Source organism: Colias philodice, chromosome 28 (genome assembly GCF_061535455.1).
Source record: "Colias philodice isolate Cphi_HAF_F1 chromosome 28, ilColPhil1 Martin Lab GWU primary, whole genome shotgun sequence".
NCBI lineage: Eukaryota > Metazoa > Arthropoda > Insecta > Lepidoptera > Pieridae > Colias > Colias philodice.
The window spans coordinates 1429664-1450374 of record NC_143113.1 but is presented as its reverse complement, the minus strand read 5'-3'; the positions used below and the strand labels follow the sequence as shown (position 1 = coordinate 1450374).

The following is a 20711-nucleotide window of genomic DNA, read 5'->3' as shown; positions in this document are numbered from 1 at the left end:
AATTTTTTTCCAACCCCGATAAAGAAGTTTCACTTCAAAAATTTGTAGATTAGATTATAGACAAGTTACATAGTTAAGATATAGAGTAAATGACAAATAAAAGCGTGTGTATGGCTTTGTGTAAAAATCATTGAGGCATTATAAACAACTAGACCCATCCTAAATTATATTAATAGGTCGTCAAAGAATGTCCGAGCGGCGTTGTATAAAACATTCATTAAAATTAACACCTTATTGCGTGACAGTAATGTTCAAAGTCTATTGTATCGCTAATTAGAAAACTCTGCCCAATACATACATAGGCAGAGTTTGGCTCTGGACAATTTTTGAGCGTGATTGTGTCTATTATTTTAATTTTATATCAATTAGTTTAACTGATTATTTTAGTCAAGTTAGGTTACCTAAATTCCGTTAGCAACACTTGACAGTTAAGAATATTTTTAATAGGTTTTGGGTACGATGATAATATGAAATATTATTATAATTAATAAGATAACAATGATGTAACTCTTTTATTGTAAAATGTGTTTCAGGGTTAAATTTAAATGCATTTAAAATAAGTTATTATATGTGCATAGATAATTATTTATTTAAAGATAGAAATTGTACTTGACACATTCATCCAATTATATAAATATTTGTCTGGTAATTTAAAAGATATCAAAAATTTCAATTACTTTTATATTAAAATAAATTTTAAGAATAGGTTAAAACTATTAAAAAAAAACCGCATCAAAATCCGTTGCGTAGTTTTAAAAATTTGAGCATACAAAGGGACATAGGGACAGAGAAAGCGACTTTGTTTTATAGTTTATACTATGTAGTGAAGTAATAATATAATAAATAACTCGCTCGTATAGGGAGCACTCTCGCGCCCATCACGGTCACTCGCACGCGCACGGCCACGTGCACGCGCCGCCATCTTCGATGTCGTCCGTCGCGTGGATGGTGATCATGGGCGATGGGCTGCACAACTTCACCGACGGCATGGCGATCGGTGAGTCACTGTAGTGTTTAGCATTTACACATACACACACACACACACACACACACACAAAATCCGTTGCGTAATTTAAAAGTTTTAAACATACACAGAGGCGCACAGATCGCTATCTTTCCGTCTATGTGTATGTTTAAATATTTGGTTTACACAACAGCTACTTTGTTTTATACTACTACGCACGTAGTGATTTTAGACGATGATTTTAAAATGATTATTATAACAATTTCAGGCGCTGCATTCGCATCGAACATCGCCGGTGGTTTTTCAACAGCCATTGCAGTATTATGCCACGAGTTGCCGCATGAGTTGGGTGAGTAACTTGGCCACTTAATTTGACCAACTCACTTTAACTCGTACAATTGGTCGAATTTTGATCAACTCACTTTATACCTGATCTCAATTATCACTTAAAATGAGTTAGTCGAAATTGTGTTAGGTGAAAGACAAAACCAGGTCATTTGACCAACTCACTTAAACTTGTATAATTGTTCGAATTTTGACCAACTCACTTTACAACTTCTCATTTAAAGTGAGTTTGTCTAAATTCGATTTCACTCTAATTGGCGACATTAGTCAATAATATATGGTCCAAATTTGACATTATTCCTGCTCGTGTCATTCGCCAATTTAATCGAGATAATAGAGAATGGTCGAAATTTGACTTAACTCGACCTTATAATATTGTGTCATTCAAATTCGACCTATTTCAAGTTTCACTTATTAGTTATTACTTAAAGTTAGTTGGTCAAAATTCGACCTAACTTTAATTCATCTAAAGTCGAAATTCAACTTTAATCGTGTAACTGACTCATCACTTAAAGTGAGTTGGTCGCAATTCGACCGTCGATTAAAGCTTAATCATTAATGTTCATAATTAATAAGTTATTCAAATAAAAAGATTTATTTTATCGTATATTTGTACTTTTTTTGTATTTATAATGTTATTTTAAAACACACAGACTATACAAATGTCATCATCGTTACTTTCATAGATTATATAATTTTTTAAACGTTTAGAAATTGCATACGAATGCTCAATAATAATAGTTTAAAATGTTTATTTTACCGTCTGACCCAGACGATAGATATAACAGTGTAACCTACTTTCCGTCTAATTCTACTAAGTACAGGCTTTCTAACTCAAAGCCGTTAGGTATTAAATTCCCTCTTATTTAAAGTTTATATTAGCCCCGTTTGTATGTGTAAAGTGAAAATTGGTGACGTCACAGTTTTACGATGTAATAATACCATAATCTTTCTAATACCATAATAAATTTCATTCTAATCTGTATCCATATATATAATATATCACGGCATCACGCGTGAACGGGTGGACCGATTTCGATAATTATTTTTTTATTATATTCCTTGAAGTACGAGGATGGTTCTTATGGAGAGAAAACGTAAATGTATACCACGGTCAAAGCCGTGGCGGACCGCTAGTACCAAATAATTGATATTACGTCGATAAGGCAAAATTATAATACACAGTCACATATCAAATTCGAAGTCCTTTCTTCCGTGGACATACCCAAAAAGTGAACAAAATTATATGGAATTATTGAAAAGTATTTTAAGTACTTTCTCTCTAGGGCACATAGAAAATTTCCTTCCTGTATATTTGTATAAGTACATTTATAGATTTACCCCAAAAAATACACTTGTAATACATCCATACATATTATCTTCTTGACTGACCGGTTGGCTTGTTTTGTAGTGGCCCTGCCTTCCAAGCCAGAGGTCGTGGGTTCGATTCCCACCCGGGGCAAATATTTGTGTGATGAACATAGATGTTTGCTCTGTGTCTGGGTGTTACATATCTATATAAGTATTTATTTAAAATTATATATGTATGTTTATCAGCCATCTGATTTCCATAACACAAGCGAAAGCTTAGATCAGATCGTGCCGTGTGTGAAAATTGACCAGAAATATTTATTTATTTATATTTAGGGTGCTTTTTCACATTGCATTTACAAGCACATTTCTCGCTATTGGTGGAAAACCACCCTTAATCTATACTTTTACCTTTTTTTTATAGTGGGGAAATCTTCCAAAGATACCCACGGCCCCCGGGGAAGGAGCCGTGGGCTATATCGGATTCTTACCGACCCCACTGTGTTCCATCGAGCCGCTTTAATGATGGGGCCGCGGGTATTGGTTGGAATTCTTCCGCGACCAATCTATACTTTTACCTGTTTATAACACACATTTATCAAATTCCAGGCGACTTCGCGGTACTCCTAAAAGCGGGCATGTCCGTAAAACGGGCCGTGTGTTACAACATACTGTCTTCAGCACTATGCCTTGCTGGTATGGTGTGCGGTGTGTTAGCAGGACATGCTCCATCTGCTACGCGTTGGCTGTTTGCAGCTGCAGCGGGAATGTTTCTATATATTGCCTTGGTTGATATGGTGAGTTGGGGGTCCAAAGGGGTCGGAAGGGGTCGTATTGGTCACGAGGGGTTATGGTCAACACTATAAACCATGTGTTACACTATGACTCGCCGTACTCTTAAAAACGGGCCGTGTGCTACAAAATACTGTCCAAAAAGGGTCGTACGGCTCAATAGGGGTCACTACAGTCACGTGGGGTCAAAGGGGTCGCTAGGTTTGGAAGCTCTCTCGTGGTATAGAAGCTGCTCGCAGCTGCAGTGGGCATGTTTTTATATATTGCACTCACACACACAAAATAGTGTTTTGAAGGGGTAGTGGAATAGGCCTTTAGATGGTTTGACACTTGGGTAAAGGGGTAGTTTAAATTAAGAACGAAAAACTTAATATTTTTTTATGAAAACGATTCGAAATACAATCTCTTTGTAATTTAATAGATAAATACAGTTATATGCGGCATCAACACTATAGACATAGGCCAGAGAAACCCTGTTAGATTATAGTTATATGCCAGATAAAATGCTATTTCCTACTAAACATTAACACTTACGGCCTTACTAATAAAAAGTTAAACAATTGATAAATTTCTACCATTTTCTACCATAGCTTTGTCCTGCTCTTGCTCACATGAAACGTCAATCATAAAAACAAGACAGGCTATTGCAATAACTAATCCATTGCAAAGCGAATGGCTAACATTTTATTAGTAAGACCGTTAGGAAACTATATTTACATATCAGACGATTAAATATCTGTCCTAAATTCCAAAAATATTTCATACTAGATTTCCGCTCGCAGCTTCGCCCGCGTTTTCAAAGGAAAACCCGCATAGTTCCCGTTCCCGTGGGATTTCCGGGATAAAACCTGTCCTATGTGTTAATCCAAGTTACCCTCTATATGTGTGCTAAATTTCATTGTAATCGGTTCAGTAGTTTTTAAGTGAAAGAGTAACAAACATCCATACATCCATACTTACAAACTTTCGCCTTTATAATAGTATTAAGATATTAAAATACTATTTTTACTTCCAGATGCCAGAACTAAGCACCTCCCATAGCAAGGAAGGAACGCTATGCCAATGTATCCTACAATTGATGGGCTTAGCTACCGGTATAGGTATCATGCTGGTTATAGCCCTGTACGAACACGACCTGAAAACCCTGTTCGGCTAAGTGATAGTGATAATAATAGTGATAACGACAAAGTGTTAGTGATAATGACAAAGTGTAAGTGACCGCAAGTGATAGTGACAAAGTGTAAGTGACCGCAAGTGATACGTGTACATAGTAAGGAAACAGTTGTATGTACGAACATACTTATTAAATAAGTCCAGTATTGACTTTCCGATTTAATGTTTTAATAGATGAGCTTTTGAGTGTAAAATGATTGGTGTAATAAAACGTTGCATTCAGATCAAACGAGCGAATGCTCATTCTAACCCTATGTTAAATTATCTTAGTGTAAACAGGTGTAGAGCATTTCGTTGATCTTAGTGCGTTCGAAAAGATTCTATGCAATGTTCTAATACTGAACAACACTGAATGAGTTTTCGTTTACAATAAAATATCACTAAGTTCCGATTTTTCAATGCTTGGATAAAACTTATCCGTCCAATAAAGTATTACACGATAATTTTAAAATGTCACGTAAACTGTCAAATACGGGCAATTAGAATATGTTTTTAAAATGGTAGTTTTATACATTATTCGATGAATAAGTTTTATCCAAGCATTGAAAAATCGGCCCTTAATAATAGTTTTGCTCTAGCTCTATGTTCGTTCGATCTAAATACACCGTCATGGGTACTCACAATGGGCAGTGTTGGGCGAGTAGAGGCAATCACGATAGACTAATGGTCTTACCACAAAACAATTGAAACACAGTCTAACTTAAAACCAGGGATCTGTCACTTTAATAGTTGCCTATGTGAAATACGACAAAACCAGATTAAAGAGCGCTTAAAGTTAAACCCTAACAGCCGTACAAATAAACGAGTTATAACATTTTATGCAAAGAATAAACTAAGAATAAGGAAAAATCATACAAATAAACACGAAATAAATGTAACCTAGTATAACTTCGTAATAAGTATTCATACTAATGCTATTCCGTCCTTATTACGGCTACCACCCTAGTATAAGTCTGACATAACCGAGTTATAACATATCTTTTAGTACATTGTGCTGTGTTTTACAAGTTTTAGAAGCAATTTTCAATCTAAATTTGAGATAATAGCAATGAGAGTAATACGAGAAGTAGAAAAAGTTGAGCAAATTAATAATTTCATTACGTACCCATTGAAATGGAAAATTTTGTATGAAATGTCAAAATATACGAAATTATGAAAAACCCTTTTGATATTTATAATGATTTATTTATTTACAACATGCGCCAAACCATACATACATAAAACTTATTTCTAAACTTATCACAATAATATACACTTTCGTTGAAAATATAAATCTTCTAAGCCTGTCAGTCATCAGTTGTATGTTTTGAGTACCAGTTATTTGGCAACTCTCTATCTCAAGGTGGGTTTATCTTCTGCTCTCCAGATATTGGATAGCGTTATCTATCATTTGCTTGCATATTTGATGATATATTTAAATTATTTCCAATAAATATTTAAAAAATAAATAAACAGAACATCGTATGATGAAACTTCACAACAAATTCGACGAAGTCAAACGAGCGTCAGCAAAATGACAGCACCAAGGCTTAACCGTAGACAATTTCAATGTTTCTCATAATTTTGTGAATGAATTGCGACGTTGCCGCTTCGCGCCTATTGCATAGCGTGAGCTGTGGCGTGAGCATAGTTACATCGACCTTATTCCAAATTTATTTGTAAGAAATTATGACATCCTTATTCTTTATTTATTCTTATCATATCTATGCATTGCATAAGGTTTGAATAAGCAAGTTTTTATTTGTACGGCTGTAAGTTTTTTGTGGTAAGGCAGTAAATGTCTATGATCGGCCGTCATTGTAGATATTTATTTGTAATCGCCGTAATGGCGGCAAACATTGACCATCATTTGTTTGGCCAACATTGCCTATTGAAGAGGATCCAAATGTAATAGAATTTTGGGCGTTTCTAATGAAATTACGAAATAGCGATCATGTCTGTATGATTATGTCAAATAAATAGAAGTCTATGTATAAAAAAGGAATACGAGCTATCTCTCTTTTACATAACATGAAAATTGTTACAGCAGTTTGGTAGCTACTGTGTTTGATTGTTGGACGTAATGATTAGAGTTTAAATGTGATTATTTCATTTTATTTGTACTTAAATACCTTTTTATTAGATAAAAATATCATTAATCAAGCTGGCTACTTGAATAGTATGAAACATTGTCATACATAACAATATTTTTATTATCACTATAAAACCATGTTAAAAATCAATTCTCATTTTTGTGTTACAAACAAACAGACTCACAAATTTTCGCATTTATAATATTGCTAGAAATCAATCTATAACATATTTTTTTTCCCCCAAAAAATGTGGGTAGTTATAAAAAATAATATCTTCATCTACCCTCACTTATTGATTTTTAAGTTTAAGTTTTATTTGCTTGTGACAATACTTATATAGGATGTTTTTTTTTAATAGTTTAAAAAATTATGAAATTACATACTATAAAATATAGTACATAAATTTTCAAATTATGAAAATTTTGACACTGTCAGAAAAAACACTCTGTATTTATCAATAATTTTAGTTATAATACATAAATAAATATATATTTTGTCAGTATGTATCCGCTATTATACAAAATACGAGTAATTGAGTTTGTATCATATTTTAATTGTAATAAAAACTAAGTTCCTATCTCAAGTATATGAAATAAGTGGTTTTATGTTATACTTAATATTGCACCTGACTCTGTCTACTTAATTATATTATTTTTTGAAATTGTATTGAAACACCAAAAATAGTTTTTAAGCTATTGCATAGCTTCTATCGCGGGCTTTGAGCGCGGGGACCGAATCGAGAAATTCCGTAACGAAAAAACCTCACGCTCCCCACGGGGACGGGCGCGGAGGTGTGGCTTGAAGGCATAGCATGCAATAGCGCGGCAGTCCCCGAGTGACACACGTGTTTTTTTTCATACATATGTCAATTGTAAATATAATATTGCTGATTTTGTTATGAATAAAAAATTAATACATAACTTAAATATGTATTGAAATGTATTTTTGTGTTTTTGAGGGTAATTTTGGATGTAAAATTCTTAAGTAGCTAGTATTTGTAATAAATATAAACATTATTAGAATCAAAACTATTTAATTTCATATTTTATCGCTGTTATCTGAAGAATGAATATGAATTTTTGAAAGTACATTCAGAATTATCCTAATGCACTATAAAAATTGTATCAAAATCAGTTCAGGCGTTTAGGAAGTTATGCTGGTATAGACTCATACATACAATGAGAATATTATTTTTTTTCATACTTCTGAAAAATGTTTTTTTTTATGTAAGTACTAACCTTTGGGAAAATTTTCTATGAATACTATGTGTAATAATATTTGTAACTTGTACATATTGTAACTTTTTGTAAAAGAATTATGTCAATCTTTCAAATTTACAAAGTTCACTAAAAACGATTGAGTCTTTTCCAAGTTATGTGCATACAAACATACAGTATTTGAGTTTATGTAACAAAATCAGTTATTTATATTTTAAAACTATGTTACTGTTAATAACCAAAGTTTAAAATAGAACAGTCGTTTAATTTTTACATAACGGCTGGTTAATTTTAAACTCTGGTTATAAAAATAAATGGATATTTTTCCAATACATGTAAGTCTTAACACATTATTTTATTGCATTTGTTTTAAGTATAAATATAATAGGATTAAAATAAATAAACGAAATATATAGTTTTATTGTGTTTAATTTTCATTGACAAATAAATTGAAAATGAGAAAGATTTTGAAACAAAGTTGTAAAACAAACAAAGTGTGATGGAATGTGGCTTATTCACTTAAGGTACATAAAAAAAAATTAATTAACGGCACACGGCACAACATATGAAATCTTATATATAAAATTCTCGTGTCACAATGTTAGTCTGCATACTCCTCCGAAACGGGTGGACCGATTCTCATGAAATTTTCTGTGCATATCGGGTAAGTCTGAGAATCGGCCAACATCTATTTTTCATATGTACCACGGGCGAAGCCGGGGCGGACCGCTAGTATATCTATGAAATTTCATTAAAACTGATCAAGCCGTTTCGAAGAAGTTTAGTTTCAAATAAAACTCGAGAATTTTATATTTAATTTGTTTTTGGGGAAAATAAACAAACATGCATTAAAGAAGATGTTTTTACTATATGGACTAGAAAATTAAAAAAATACCACTAACTTTAGACCTAATATAAGTTTATGTCATAGTACTTTATTTATGACACAACGCAAGTAAAACCACAGTATAAAAGTAGTATTACTAGAATTTTGAAAGTCTGTCTGTTTTAAAATGTGTATCTCGGAAAATTCTGTATTGTATCTGAATATTAAATTGAAATGATGATCAAGCAATTACGGGAGAAAAGGAAGTTAACGTTAAGTTTTTAATTTTACTTAGAAAGGTGCTTATTTGAATAACTAAAAAAATATAATAATAAACATCACATTTTAAGTAATTGAATTTTATTTAACGAGCATGAATGCCCTTATAAGAAATCCTGTACTTAACTATTCTATAATATATCAATGTGAAAGTTTGTATGTTTGTTACACCATCACGCAAAAACGGCTGGATGGATATTGATAAAATTCACTATTAATTTATAGGTCTATAGTTACTTATTTTTCCGGTCGAAATTAAGAAGAAATTAGTTTTATGATTCCTAAAATGAAATGGTACTAATTACTATTAGGAAACCTAGGACACAATGTCCTAGGTTTCTGTGAATCCTAGAATTATTTAATCCTAAGCCGTTATAAATGTTATTTTGCACTAGTTTGTGACATGCATTTAGATTAATTTTTTTTTTTAATAATAATGTAATATTTTCCTATATTGTACATACTTAGTATACTTAATTATATTATTATGAAATACAATTTTATAATATGACGCATTTCAAATGTTGTATATAAATTTTTCTACTTGCTAAAATAATAATATTCACACAATACTAACATCTCTCCTGATATTTTAATTATTTATTTTGTTGTATCGATATTTTAAAATTATTTAATATTCAATTAATATACATATTTAGTATTTACATATTTTCATCTAAGTAAATAGATAAAAAATTGACCGCCTCCTTGGTACAGTGGTTGACGCGTGTGCGTAGAACCGAGGGGTGCTGGGTTCGATTCCCGGTGGAGACGAAGAAAAAAAATGTCTCGGTCTGGTAGGACACAGACGGCTGATCACCTACTTGTCCATAAATAAAATCGATCAGTGAAACAGATAATGCATCTGTGTACCCTAGTGGGGTATTAGGGGCTTCACATGGGACTTCACAAATAGATAAAAAATGTGTAACTTCTTTAATTTCATAAAAATATCATTCACTGGAAAATTATGTTACAATATATAGTTAATTTCATTTCTTTTTTGACTAAAATTACGTAATTAAGAATTATTTAATAGTGTAGAAGAAGAATTATATGATATTATCTTCAAAACGAATTTGTGGAAAGTCATAATTTTATTAGTGTCCTTCGAATTCTTGTATTTTTGTAATATTAATATTTTCTAATACATTATGTATGTGTTGTAGTTGTAAGTAAGCTCCTCTGTGTGATATACGAATACTATAGGAATTATGTAATAAATGAATGATTATGTACATTTTGTTTTATTTTCTTATCTTAAACCAAACTGGGTGCTTTTCACCAATAATGTGCGATGTGTAGCGAGGAATGTGCTTGTACTTAAAGAACAATCATATCGCTTCATATTTTAGTTTGAAGGTTGAAGCATTTAGCGTTTGAAGCGGTACTATTGGCACAGAATACATTCACATTCTCGCACATTATGGGTGGAAAAAGCACCCTAAATCACAGATTACTAAATAGATACCTACTACGTTACTGAAACCCTGTCATAACAGAAACAAATAATACCTGACGCAAATCTATACTTCCTACTGCCTACTAATACATATTATAAATGTTTATGAGGATGGATGTGTATGTTTTGTTACTCTTTCACGCAAATACTACTGAATCGATTACAATGAAATTAAGAGGGTAACTTGGATTAACACAGGTTTCATCCCGTAAATCCCACGGGAACAGGAACTATGCGGGTTTTTCTTTGAAAACGCGGGCGAAGTCGCGGGCGGAAAGCTAGTACCTATAATTTAAAGAGCTTAAGAGTGTTTTTTTGCATGAGGTTATCTCTAAACTACTGGATCAATAAGTATCATACGTGATCTGCTATAGGCTATATAATATACTAGCTTTCGTGGTTCGCCCGCGTTGTCGAAAATTTAACATATAATATAAGTACTAAAACCTTCCTCAAGAAACACTATCAAAAAAATCTCATCAAAATCCGTTGCGTAGATTTAAGCATATATTATAATAGGGATGGACAGACAGCGACAGCGACTTCGTTTTATACTATGTAGTAGTGCTTCTGTGGGCGAACGCTAGCGATGAACACGCTCAACGTCAAGTTGAAGCTCCAGCCCCTAGTCAAAACATATTTCCCAAATTATCTTATTTTCTAAAATAAAACCTAGCTAACTCAAACCATCTCAATTAACTCAAACATTTATTTATTCAGTTAGAGTTTAGACTAATTCTAGAAGCATTTTTTAACCGTCCTAACATATTTTTAATTACCGCCTAGGGGCTAGGTCGAATTAGTCCCTACTTACAAAATACTTACTAAAATTCATAAAAATCCTTGCTGTCTAAATCGATACCGAGATTCAAATTACTGGAATACGTTTCATTCAACAAATATCTGAAAAAGATTGTCGAGTCCTGGCTGGCAGAAAAGTATTTCTACTCTGCTATAATCGAAAATCAAAAGATGGCGTTGTAATCAAATCATAAAAATGTCTCACTATCATGTACATAGTTGTAAATTGTTAATTTAACAATTGACATAGGTATAGAACCCGAATATAAAAATCCCATCAAAAACATCCTGTAAAAAACCCAAGTCTCGCAGCTCAGTCTTTCTACCGTCAAAAGTTGTGAGATCCATGTAATACCAAGTCGGTTAATCTATTTAGTGTCTACTTGAAGGACCTTCTGTCTTAAGTTATTACATAAGTTATTATCATGCCAATATTAAAAATATTTAACGTTTTAAACAAATAGATCGACTTGGACATCGCTTGATTTGATTATTAGTATGTATCACACTACACAGCACGACGGGCCAGCGACCAACAGGAACGAGAGTTTCAATCGCGTGAGGCGCGAGAGACTAAAGAATCTAATATAATATTGTAATATTCATTTTGTTTTCATGCGATGTCCAAGTCGATCTATTTGTTTAAAACGTTAAATATTTTTAATATTGGCATGATAATAACTTATGTAATAACTTAAGACAGAAGGTCCTTCAAGTAGACACTAAATAGATTAACCGACTTGGTATTACATGGATCTCACAACTTTTGACGGTAGAAAGACTGAGCTGCGAGACTTGGGTTTTTTACAGGATGTTTTTGATGGGATCTCACTTCTTTTTGTAGAGCCTTAGAGAATGACAATGAATGAAATAGACACGAACCATCACCAGGTATACGGACAATCCGGTGTGGGCATGGATGGTCATTCACATACAGTATTTCCGAATCCATTGCGACTACTAGTACTGGTAGATATGCAAGATGTAAGAATACAATTAATACTTAAACGTAACTTTGGTCTCGTTATTTCGACCGACACTATTAAGTAATTATATTTGAAGACTAAGGTATTTTAAGTTCCTTAAAATTAACCAAACAACATCCCAATCGTAAGCAAATAATATCAGTAAACTAATGAGCAAGCCTTTTAGTCATAAATGTAATTTATCAATCGAAATTATAAATGAAAATCGCGAACTTATAGGTTAGGTTTCGAGGCACATCCGAACAGCATGAGGGCGCTCGCACGTATGCGTGCGGCTGCCGCTCGCTCGAAGCTCTGCTCGAAGGCATTCACATTTCATTGTTCTGTCATTTTGGCGTATATTTTGCTTGTCAGTCATAGAGTAAAATAGAGGCCAGTCTGTCTGTAAGGAGGCTAGTCGCGCCAACAATTTATATATAACAGATTTAAATTATAATATATTGTTTTATTAGATTTTCGTACTTCAAGACATGTCCAATCATGTGTTTTTCATTACGTCGACCATTTTACAAGTAATAATGTTGTTCAGTTTCATGGGCTAAACACACCCTTACCCACCCTATACCCCCTCCCTTGCCTCATATGGTAGGTACCTATCTACACCTATTAAATTTATAACCACCACCAACCACCAACTGCATAAATAACTTTGTAATCCCATATATTTATATGGGATTACAAAGTTATTGATGCAGTTGGTGTATTTGGAAAACTGGACCGAAATTACAAAATATTTAAGTTTTCCCATGATTAAGACACTAAACTCTATATGTATTCCAAATATGAAGCTTCTAAGTCTGCTAGAAGTGCCTTGGACTTTTGATGATCGGTGAGTCAGTGAGTGACAAAATTTAGAAACTTTAACAAGTTGTCATTCTTAAACTACTGGTTCAAATTGACTGAAATTTTAAATATTCCGTGTTTATAAAATGCCGGATTAGTTACTGAAGATTCAGGTTTCTTGCTTTATCCACAACCGAATTATAGGGGTTCGAAAAAGGCCCGAATTGCTTCGAGAAAAGGATGGTACGGCCGTGCCGCTTTTTTTTTGCTCGACTTGGCGGGGGCACTGCCGTGCCCCCAGATAATAAAATCATTTTTTACTTTTTTCTTGAAAATGTCATGATTAGTTTAAGCGCCATCTAGCGACGTCAATAAAAACTATTGTTACAGTGACAAAATGTGTTGTTTAAGTAGTACAGCTACTGAACACTAGATGTCGTTACATAATTAAATTTAACGCCATCTGTCGTTCATTTTAGAAACTATTGTTACATATAGAAAAAGCTTCGTTTAAAATAATATAGCTACTGAACACTAGATGTCGCTCTAGACTCGATTGAAGTGTATTATTTAATAATTATTTATTTAAATTAACAGTGTTTGGAATAGAACAAATATATTATATTGTAATGAACAGTATGATTGAATACTGAAATGTTAAATTATAGACTTAATATTAAAACAATTATTTTTTATCTTCTCATAATAATTCATTTTCTGTTTAATAAATATGTAAATAAATGTTTATTTTCTGTCAATCTGATCATAATTTAATTAGTTTAGTATGTCAAAGCTAATTGGACAAAAATGCTGAAGACTGATAATCCAAACACATACCTAGGTAGGTATAATGTAATTCATAAAAAACACCTATTAATTGTAAAACAATCCTCATTTACCAACAAATAACACCCAAATTAACTCAACTGTACAAGTATCAAACAAACAAGACTTAACAAGACGCGGTTTAAACAAAAATTAAATTATACATTACAATAACCACATTTATAATTTGATACGGAAAAAGACGAATTCGCGACCGCAGCAACATTGTATGCCTTGCGGTTTGATTCCCGTTAAATTTGAGTCAATATGCTTGTGTTATTTTCAAGGGCTCATTTATTGATTCTTATAAACACAAATATTTGTTAGAATGATTGTGTTTCAATTTAGTATAGAAATTACTGATCGAAACTGCATGAAACTTTGGTACCTACAAATATAGTTTATAGTCATGTCTTTGTTAGTCGTTAAACTTTTAGGTGATTAGCATTACTAGCTTTTACTAGATTCTGAATTCTGACAAGCGTGGTTATATGTAAATACATTTTTTGCATATTTCTCACAAATTCTTTTACTTTGGTAAAAAGGTAGACCGTATGCTATAGATTCAGACATAGGTAAACAGCTTGTCGGACTTGTATGAAATTTGATTATAGATGATTATTATCTAGGTAGGTACCTACCTACCTACCTTCACATAGGCTTCTTATGTGGCTACATCTAGTATAATTTGTATGAAACAGAATTTTTTAAAATACCTAATAAATATCCTTCAAAAACTTTGCCATCGATTCAACTAAAACATCGTTGATCTCATAATATTGGTTTTAAGATTAAACACAATATAACAACACAAACTCGAACATTAGGTAGGTAATTATTCATTTTCAACATAATATATACCTAATTACCTACACAATTTAATATTTAGGTACGAAAGCAGTACATCGTACCTAGAGTGGACAAGAAACTCTTTGCACAATGACCAAAACCAATAATTTATGATATTGAAGTTATTTATACAATTAAATATTAGTTATTATTCACATCTGCCGGTCATCGCGACCACGCGCGGCGTCAGGTGTCGTCCGGTCCTGACCGCAGTTTTAGCAGACATGAAATGGACGCCATGTCCGAAATTATCGGCTTCATGTTACCGTCTGTTGTGATTTATATATAACTAGCTGTGCCACGCGGTTTTACCCGCATTGCTCTCCTATTGGTCTTAACTAGCTTTCCGCATGCGGCTTCGCCCGCGTAGGTAGTCATAGGTAAACCCCGTATGATTTTTGAGATAATAACCATCATAATATGTGTTAATCAAATCACCCTCTATGTGTGAGCCAAATTTCATGGAAATCGGTTCTGCAGTTTTTGCTTGAAGAAATAAACATACTAATAACTACAGCTATAAACTTTATCGCATTAATATTAGCTGGAGGACTAGCTTTGCGCACGCGGCTTCGCCCGCTTCATCTAAAACTTTACAAATTATATGAAACACCTCTCTGTATTGAAAAACTGCCTCAAAATAAAGCATACATAAGTAATATAGGGATGGACAGACAACGACAACGACTTTGTTTAATATTTACTATGTAGAGACTAGCTGTGCCCCGCGGTAAAACCCGCATTGCTCCGCTTCTATTGGCCTTAGTGTTAGACTACAAGACTTCCTCGATAAATCGGCTATGTAACAGAGAAAGAATTTTTCAAATCGGACTAGTAGTTCCTGAGATAAGCGCGTTCAATCAACCAAACAAACAAACAAACAAAAGCTTTATTAAGAAATTTTGAAATAAGTAGATTTCAGGTGTTTAAATTCAAACAAGAATTATTAATTTATTTAAGTAAGTAGGTTATTTTAGAGTGTTGATATTATATTAGATATTAAGAAATCTAGAATATTATAAGTTGAGCCCTATAGGTTCTAGGTATTATCTGTAGGTATGCTATTTACCTAGTACTATTAGTAGGTCTAAGTATAAGGTAGGTAAAATAAAACACGATTTCTTTCCTTAAAATTGACTTTATTCCAAGCAGCAGTAAATAAACTTAGGTTTTTAATAACAATATTTTTTAAGAAGGTAATGTATGAACTAATAAAAAAAGAGCGTGTGTGCCGAGCACACGTGTCAGAAGTGAAACTTCTTTAACAAGATTCAAAGATATAAAAATCGTCGCATTACTCCATTACGTGACGGTATTGCCATGACGCGACCTTGAAATTTTACTCTCAACGCGCCTAAAGAAGTTTCACTTCAATAATATAAGTACCTATTTACAAGTTTTACAATGTTACACAAAGAAATAATCATGACTATTTTTAATTATATGTAATATCTTTTTCGAGGGTAGGTGTGTGACAGTAAAAACATGTTTGATTACCACCTTAACTGTTAACAGTTAAAGGGTCTCACACATGTATCTAACAGATGGACTATTTTAATTCCAAATTTCATCTATATCGGTGCTGTGGTTCTTTAGGTGTTGCATTTAGGTACATCAAACGCATGCTCATTCCAACCCCACTATGTCAAATTATTTTAGTGTAAACAGGCGTAGAGCATTATTTCGTTGTTCTTAGTGCGTTCGAAAAGATTCTATGCAATGTTCTAATACTGAACAACACTGAATAAGTTTTCGTTTACACTAAAAGATCGCGAAAGAATGCTCTTGCTCTAGCTCTATGTTCGTTTGATGTAAATGCACTTTCGCCTTCGTACCTGTAACAAAGCATAAAATTAATTATATTTCACACATGATGTAAATATTTTACGCATTCTATACATTATAGGTATGGTACCTTTAAATTTTATTTTTAAAGTGAAACTTTTATTACATCGTCTCAAACTTTTTGGTCTGTGTAGCGCATGTCGCGTGTATCGCGGCTGCCGAGTAGGTATACCTACTCGGCAGCCCACCGTCACGCGACATGCGCTACACAAAACAGTGTTCGGAACCCTTCGAACAGTTTCACTTTTACCGTGGTTTCATAAAACCACACAACATTTTTTTTTATATTAATTTTTAAATTGATGGTAAAATATAGGAACAACAAAATTTTATTATAGGGACCAGGAAAAGGTAAGGTACCTAAGTTGTTAGGTACCTACATCCTATCCTATCCTACTAATATTATAAATAGGAAAGTTTGTCAGGAAGGATGTTGGTATGTGTAGGCGTGTATGTTTGTTACTCTTCCACGCAAATACTACTGAACCGATAACAATGAAATTTTGCACACATATAGAGGGTAACTTGGACTGGTTTAGGGTTGGTACTGGACATAGGATAGGTTTTATCCCGGAAATCCCACGGGAACGGGAACTATGCGGGTTTTTCTTAGAAAAAGAGGGCGAAGCCGCGGGCGGAAAGACAGTATTTTATATTCCTAGCTTTCCGCCCGCGGCTTCGCCCGCTTTGTCTAAAACCCATTGAGATAATATTACTACGTATGGAGGAGACACCACGAACAAAATCTGTGCGCCATTTTTTTGCTCTAACTAAGTTTTAAAAATTATTATCTAGTTAGGTACTTAACGATGAAAGTTATTCCTTGGCACTTTTCCGTATTATTTGTTTTATTTGTGCAATATCGTAACACACACGAAGGCATGTTTGATGCGTTTCACTTTAAAACCATTAAAAAATACCGCTCAACATACGTCACATGACGTATGTTGAGTGGAACATAAGTGATGTAGGCGGTGTCGTCTCCATATTAATATTATCTCAATGCTAAAATCTAATAAATTATATACTTCAACATTCCTCTTGAATCGCTCTATCTATTAAAAAAAACCCATCAAAATCCGTTGCGTAGTTTTAAAGATAAATTAAGTTGTTCTCTAGTCTCTACATCTTTCTAATAATATAACATTCAAGTAATTAATAGATAACTATGTAGGTATTTAAAATAAATGAAATTTCGTTTTAATTTTTTATAAAATAATTCAATTTAAATTCATATAATCGGTAATTATAGCATTAGTATTGTTTTATTTATTACCTATACAGATCTAAAACCAACCAACCAAAATGTTATCACCAAAAAATCACATTAATCTATATTCTATACTAATATTATAAAGCTGAAGAGTTTGTTTGTTTGTTTGAACGCGCTAATCTCGAGAACTACTGGTCCGATTTGAAAAATTCTTTCAGTGTTAGATAGCTCATTTATCGAGGAAGGCTATAGGCTATATATCATCACGCTACGACCAACATGAGTGGAGCCATGGGGGTGAAACCGCGCGGAGCAGCTAGTATCAAATAAAAATAAAAATATGAATATCTCAATACGTTGTTTTTCTATAGGTACTAGTAAAAATTATTGGGACCACCCACAGTCCGAGTCAGGTGTATCGAAAAAATATATAAAAACACACAAACACACCGACACACATAAATAACTGTTTCAATGGTACGGTGAAAATGTCAAAATATTGTGTCTTTTTTTTGGGAAGATCGTAAATTATAGGTGATTTTAAAAGTGCTATTGTATGCCCGACCGCCCTCTGCGCTTTGCTGCGCCGAAATTGATGCGAACTTTTTAATTGTGTAGTCAACGTGGGAGTAATTAGCCGTGAATGATTGTTGATGTAATTAGTAGGTATAACAAATGAAAAACGATTAGAAAATCTAAACAAAAATATACCCAAGATAAAACAGTTGATAATATTAATAATCCCTAACTTTTAAATATAATATTTTAATTATTACTTTAAAAAACATAATTAATAATACCCACAATCAAATAAAAATTACGACTTGAGCGAAAACCTTCTCCGAATTTTATTTACATGTCCCGAAAAAAAGATAATTAAAACCATAGATATATAGTCATCGTAGACCATAGAGCATAGAACTATAGACTATAGAGCATAGAGCATAGATTATTAAGAATTATATGAAGTCATCCCTTCACAAAGATACACCGCTTTGATTATAATTCCAACATGGCGGCCCGATTGACAGCATGGTGGATATTTTTGGCGCTTTTTTTGGGATATTCTTTACAAATTTTGATGATTTTAAGATTTGAGATTAATCAGATATTTAATAAACATGTTGTTGAAACTTTCTAGATAAATTGAATTTTATATTATGTAGTTACGAAGTTTTTTGGGTCAAAATTACAAATTCTGGAAAAGCGTTATAAAAGTGATGAATTTTTACAAATTATTTTCTAATTTGACATCGTCTATATTGCGATTACCTATTTAGCCTCATTATTTAGCCGCAACTTGCAATCTGCAATACCCTATTTTCTACATTTTTATATATTACTAGATTTCCGCCCGCGGCTTCGCCCGCGTTTTCAAAGGAAAACCCGCATAGTTCCCGTTCCCGTGGGATTTCCGGGATAAAACCTATCCTATGTGTTAATCCAAGTTACCCTCTATATGTGTGCTAAATTTCATTGTAATCGGTTCAGTAGTTTTTACGTGAAAGAGTAACAAACATCCATACATCCATACATCCTTACAAACTTTCGCCTTTATAATAGTATTAAGATTAAGATAAATAAAACAATTAAAAAAATATATTGTATTCATAGTTCATACATACCTACCTAAGTTGTAGCAATAATGAATAAACAACGATAATTATTATTATTTAAATCTTTAAATAATACAGGTGTGGGACGTGGTTTTTCTCTAATTTTAAATAATATCTACCTATATATCTCACGATATCTATATAAATATAAATATCGTGAGTATAGGTATGTACATGTATAGCGTATTTTACTCGCATATAATTTAGATTTTTACAAATGAAATAATGTTTAAAATCTCATCAAGTCTTCAAGTGAATCTGTAACAAAAAAATTTCTCCTCCTACATTAGATAAACAGCTTTATCCGTATCTTAATACACATATATATATATATATATATATATATATAAATCTCGTGTTTGTCCTCAATGGACTCCTAAACCACTTAACCGATTATAATAAAATTCGCACATCATGTGCAGTTCGATCCAACTTGAGAGATAGGATAGTTTAAACATGTAGGTACCACGGGCGAAGCCGGGGCGGACCACTAGTAAAAATATATAAATTAATATAAAGATTTCAAAATATGTATTGAAAAAAGCCTATCATTTATTACACCATATGCACCCTATCACCTACCTAGGTACCTACAATAATTTGACAGTTAATAAAAAAAAGTAAAACGACCAAAGATAATTATTATTTTACCGTGCCCAAGTAAATTATTAGTCCCTTTTCAACTATTCACCCCTGATCTCCGGAACGGCTACACCCATTTTGATGTGGAGCTCATTTTATGATGGTGAATTAATTTTGGGCGGGGGAAAGAGACAGCGATAGTTATTAGTGTGTGTAAGAGCGAGAGGTTGGATTTTTTATATTGTGTATTTCGGCTTTCGATTCGTGTTATTGCTGTATAGGGTGTTCTTGTTTTGTTTAAGTAATTTTCCTTTTGTTTTTAGTTTACTATAGGATCCATATCTATTATAGCTGGTCACCGAAATATATTATCTTTAATGCCCATGTTTATAGGTACATACTCGCTTTCCACCCGCGGCTTCGCTCGCGCTATCAAAGAAATACCCGCACAGTTCCCGTTCCCGTGGGATATTCGGGATAAAACCTATCCTATGTGTTAATCCAAGTTACCCTCTATATGTGTGCTAAATTTCATTGTAATCGGTTCAGTAGATATTATTTGCGTGAAAGAGTAACAAACACACACCTACACATGCACATACATCCATCTTCACAAACATTTTTTCATTTATAATATTAGTAGGATAGGATCTATTCACCGTATTAGATGGTTAGTGATTTAATAAGGATTGCAATGAATGTATTCAATTTAATTTTATATTTAGTTAGGCTATAATTATTTATCTATAACTAGCTTTCCGCCCGCGGCT

The 20711-nt window shown here is 32.9% G+C and overlaps 1 protein-coding gene across 5 annotated transcripts in view; it reads left to right on the top strand.

Moving 5' to 3' along the window:
• The window catches only part of foi (solute carrier family 39 fear-of-intimacy), a 53461-nt gene extending 36950 nt beyond the window's left edge, over nt 1-16511 (top strand). For 4 of the 5 annotated variants that reach the window (XM_089712185.1, XM_089712182.1, XM_089712184.1 and 1 more), the window contains exons 5-8: nt 861-997; nt 1233-1313; nt 3230-3417; nt 4428-5365. In XM_089712185.1, the coding sequence (XP_089568311.1) occupies nt 861-997; nt 1233-1313; nt 3230-3417; nt 4428-4568 (547 nt within the window). In that variant the 3' untranslated portion in view covers nt 4569-5365. Of the gene's footprint in view, nt 1-860; nt 998-1232; nt 1314-3229; nt 3418-4427; nt 5366-16353 lie in introns of those variants that run through there. The other variant, XR_016317869.1, reaches the window with a different exon arrangement.
• The last annotated feature ends 4200 nt before the right edge of the window (nt 16512-20711 follow it).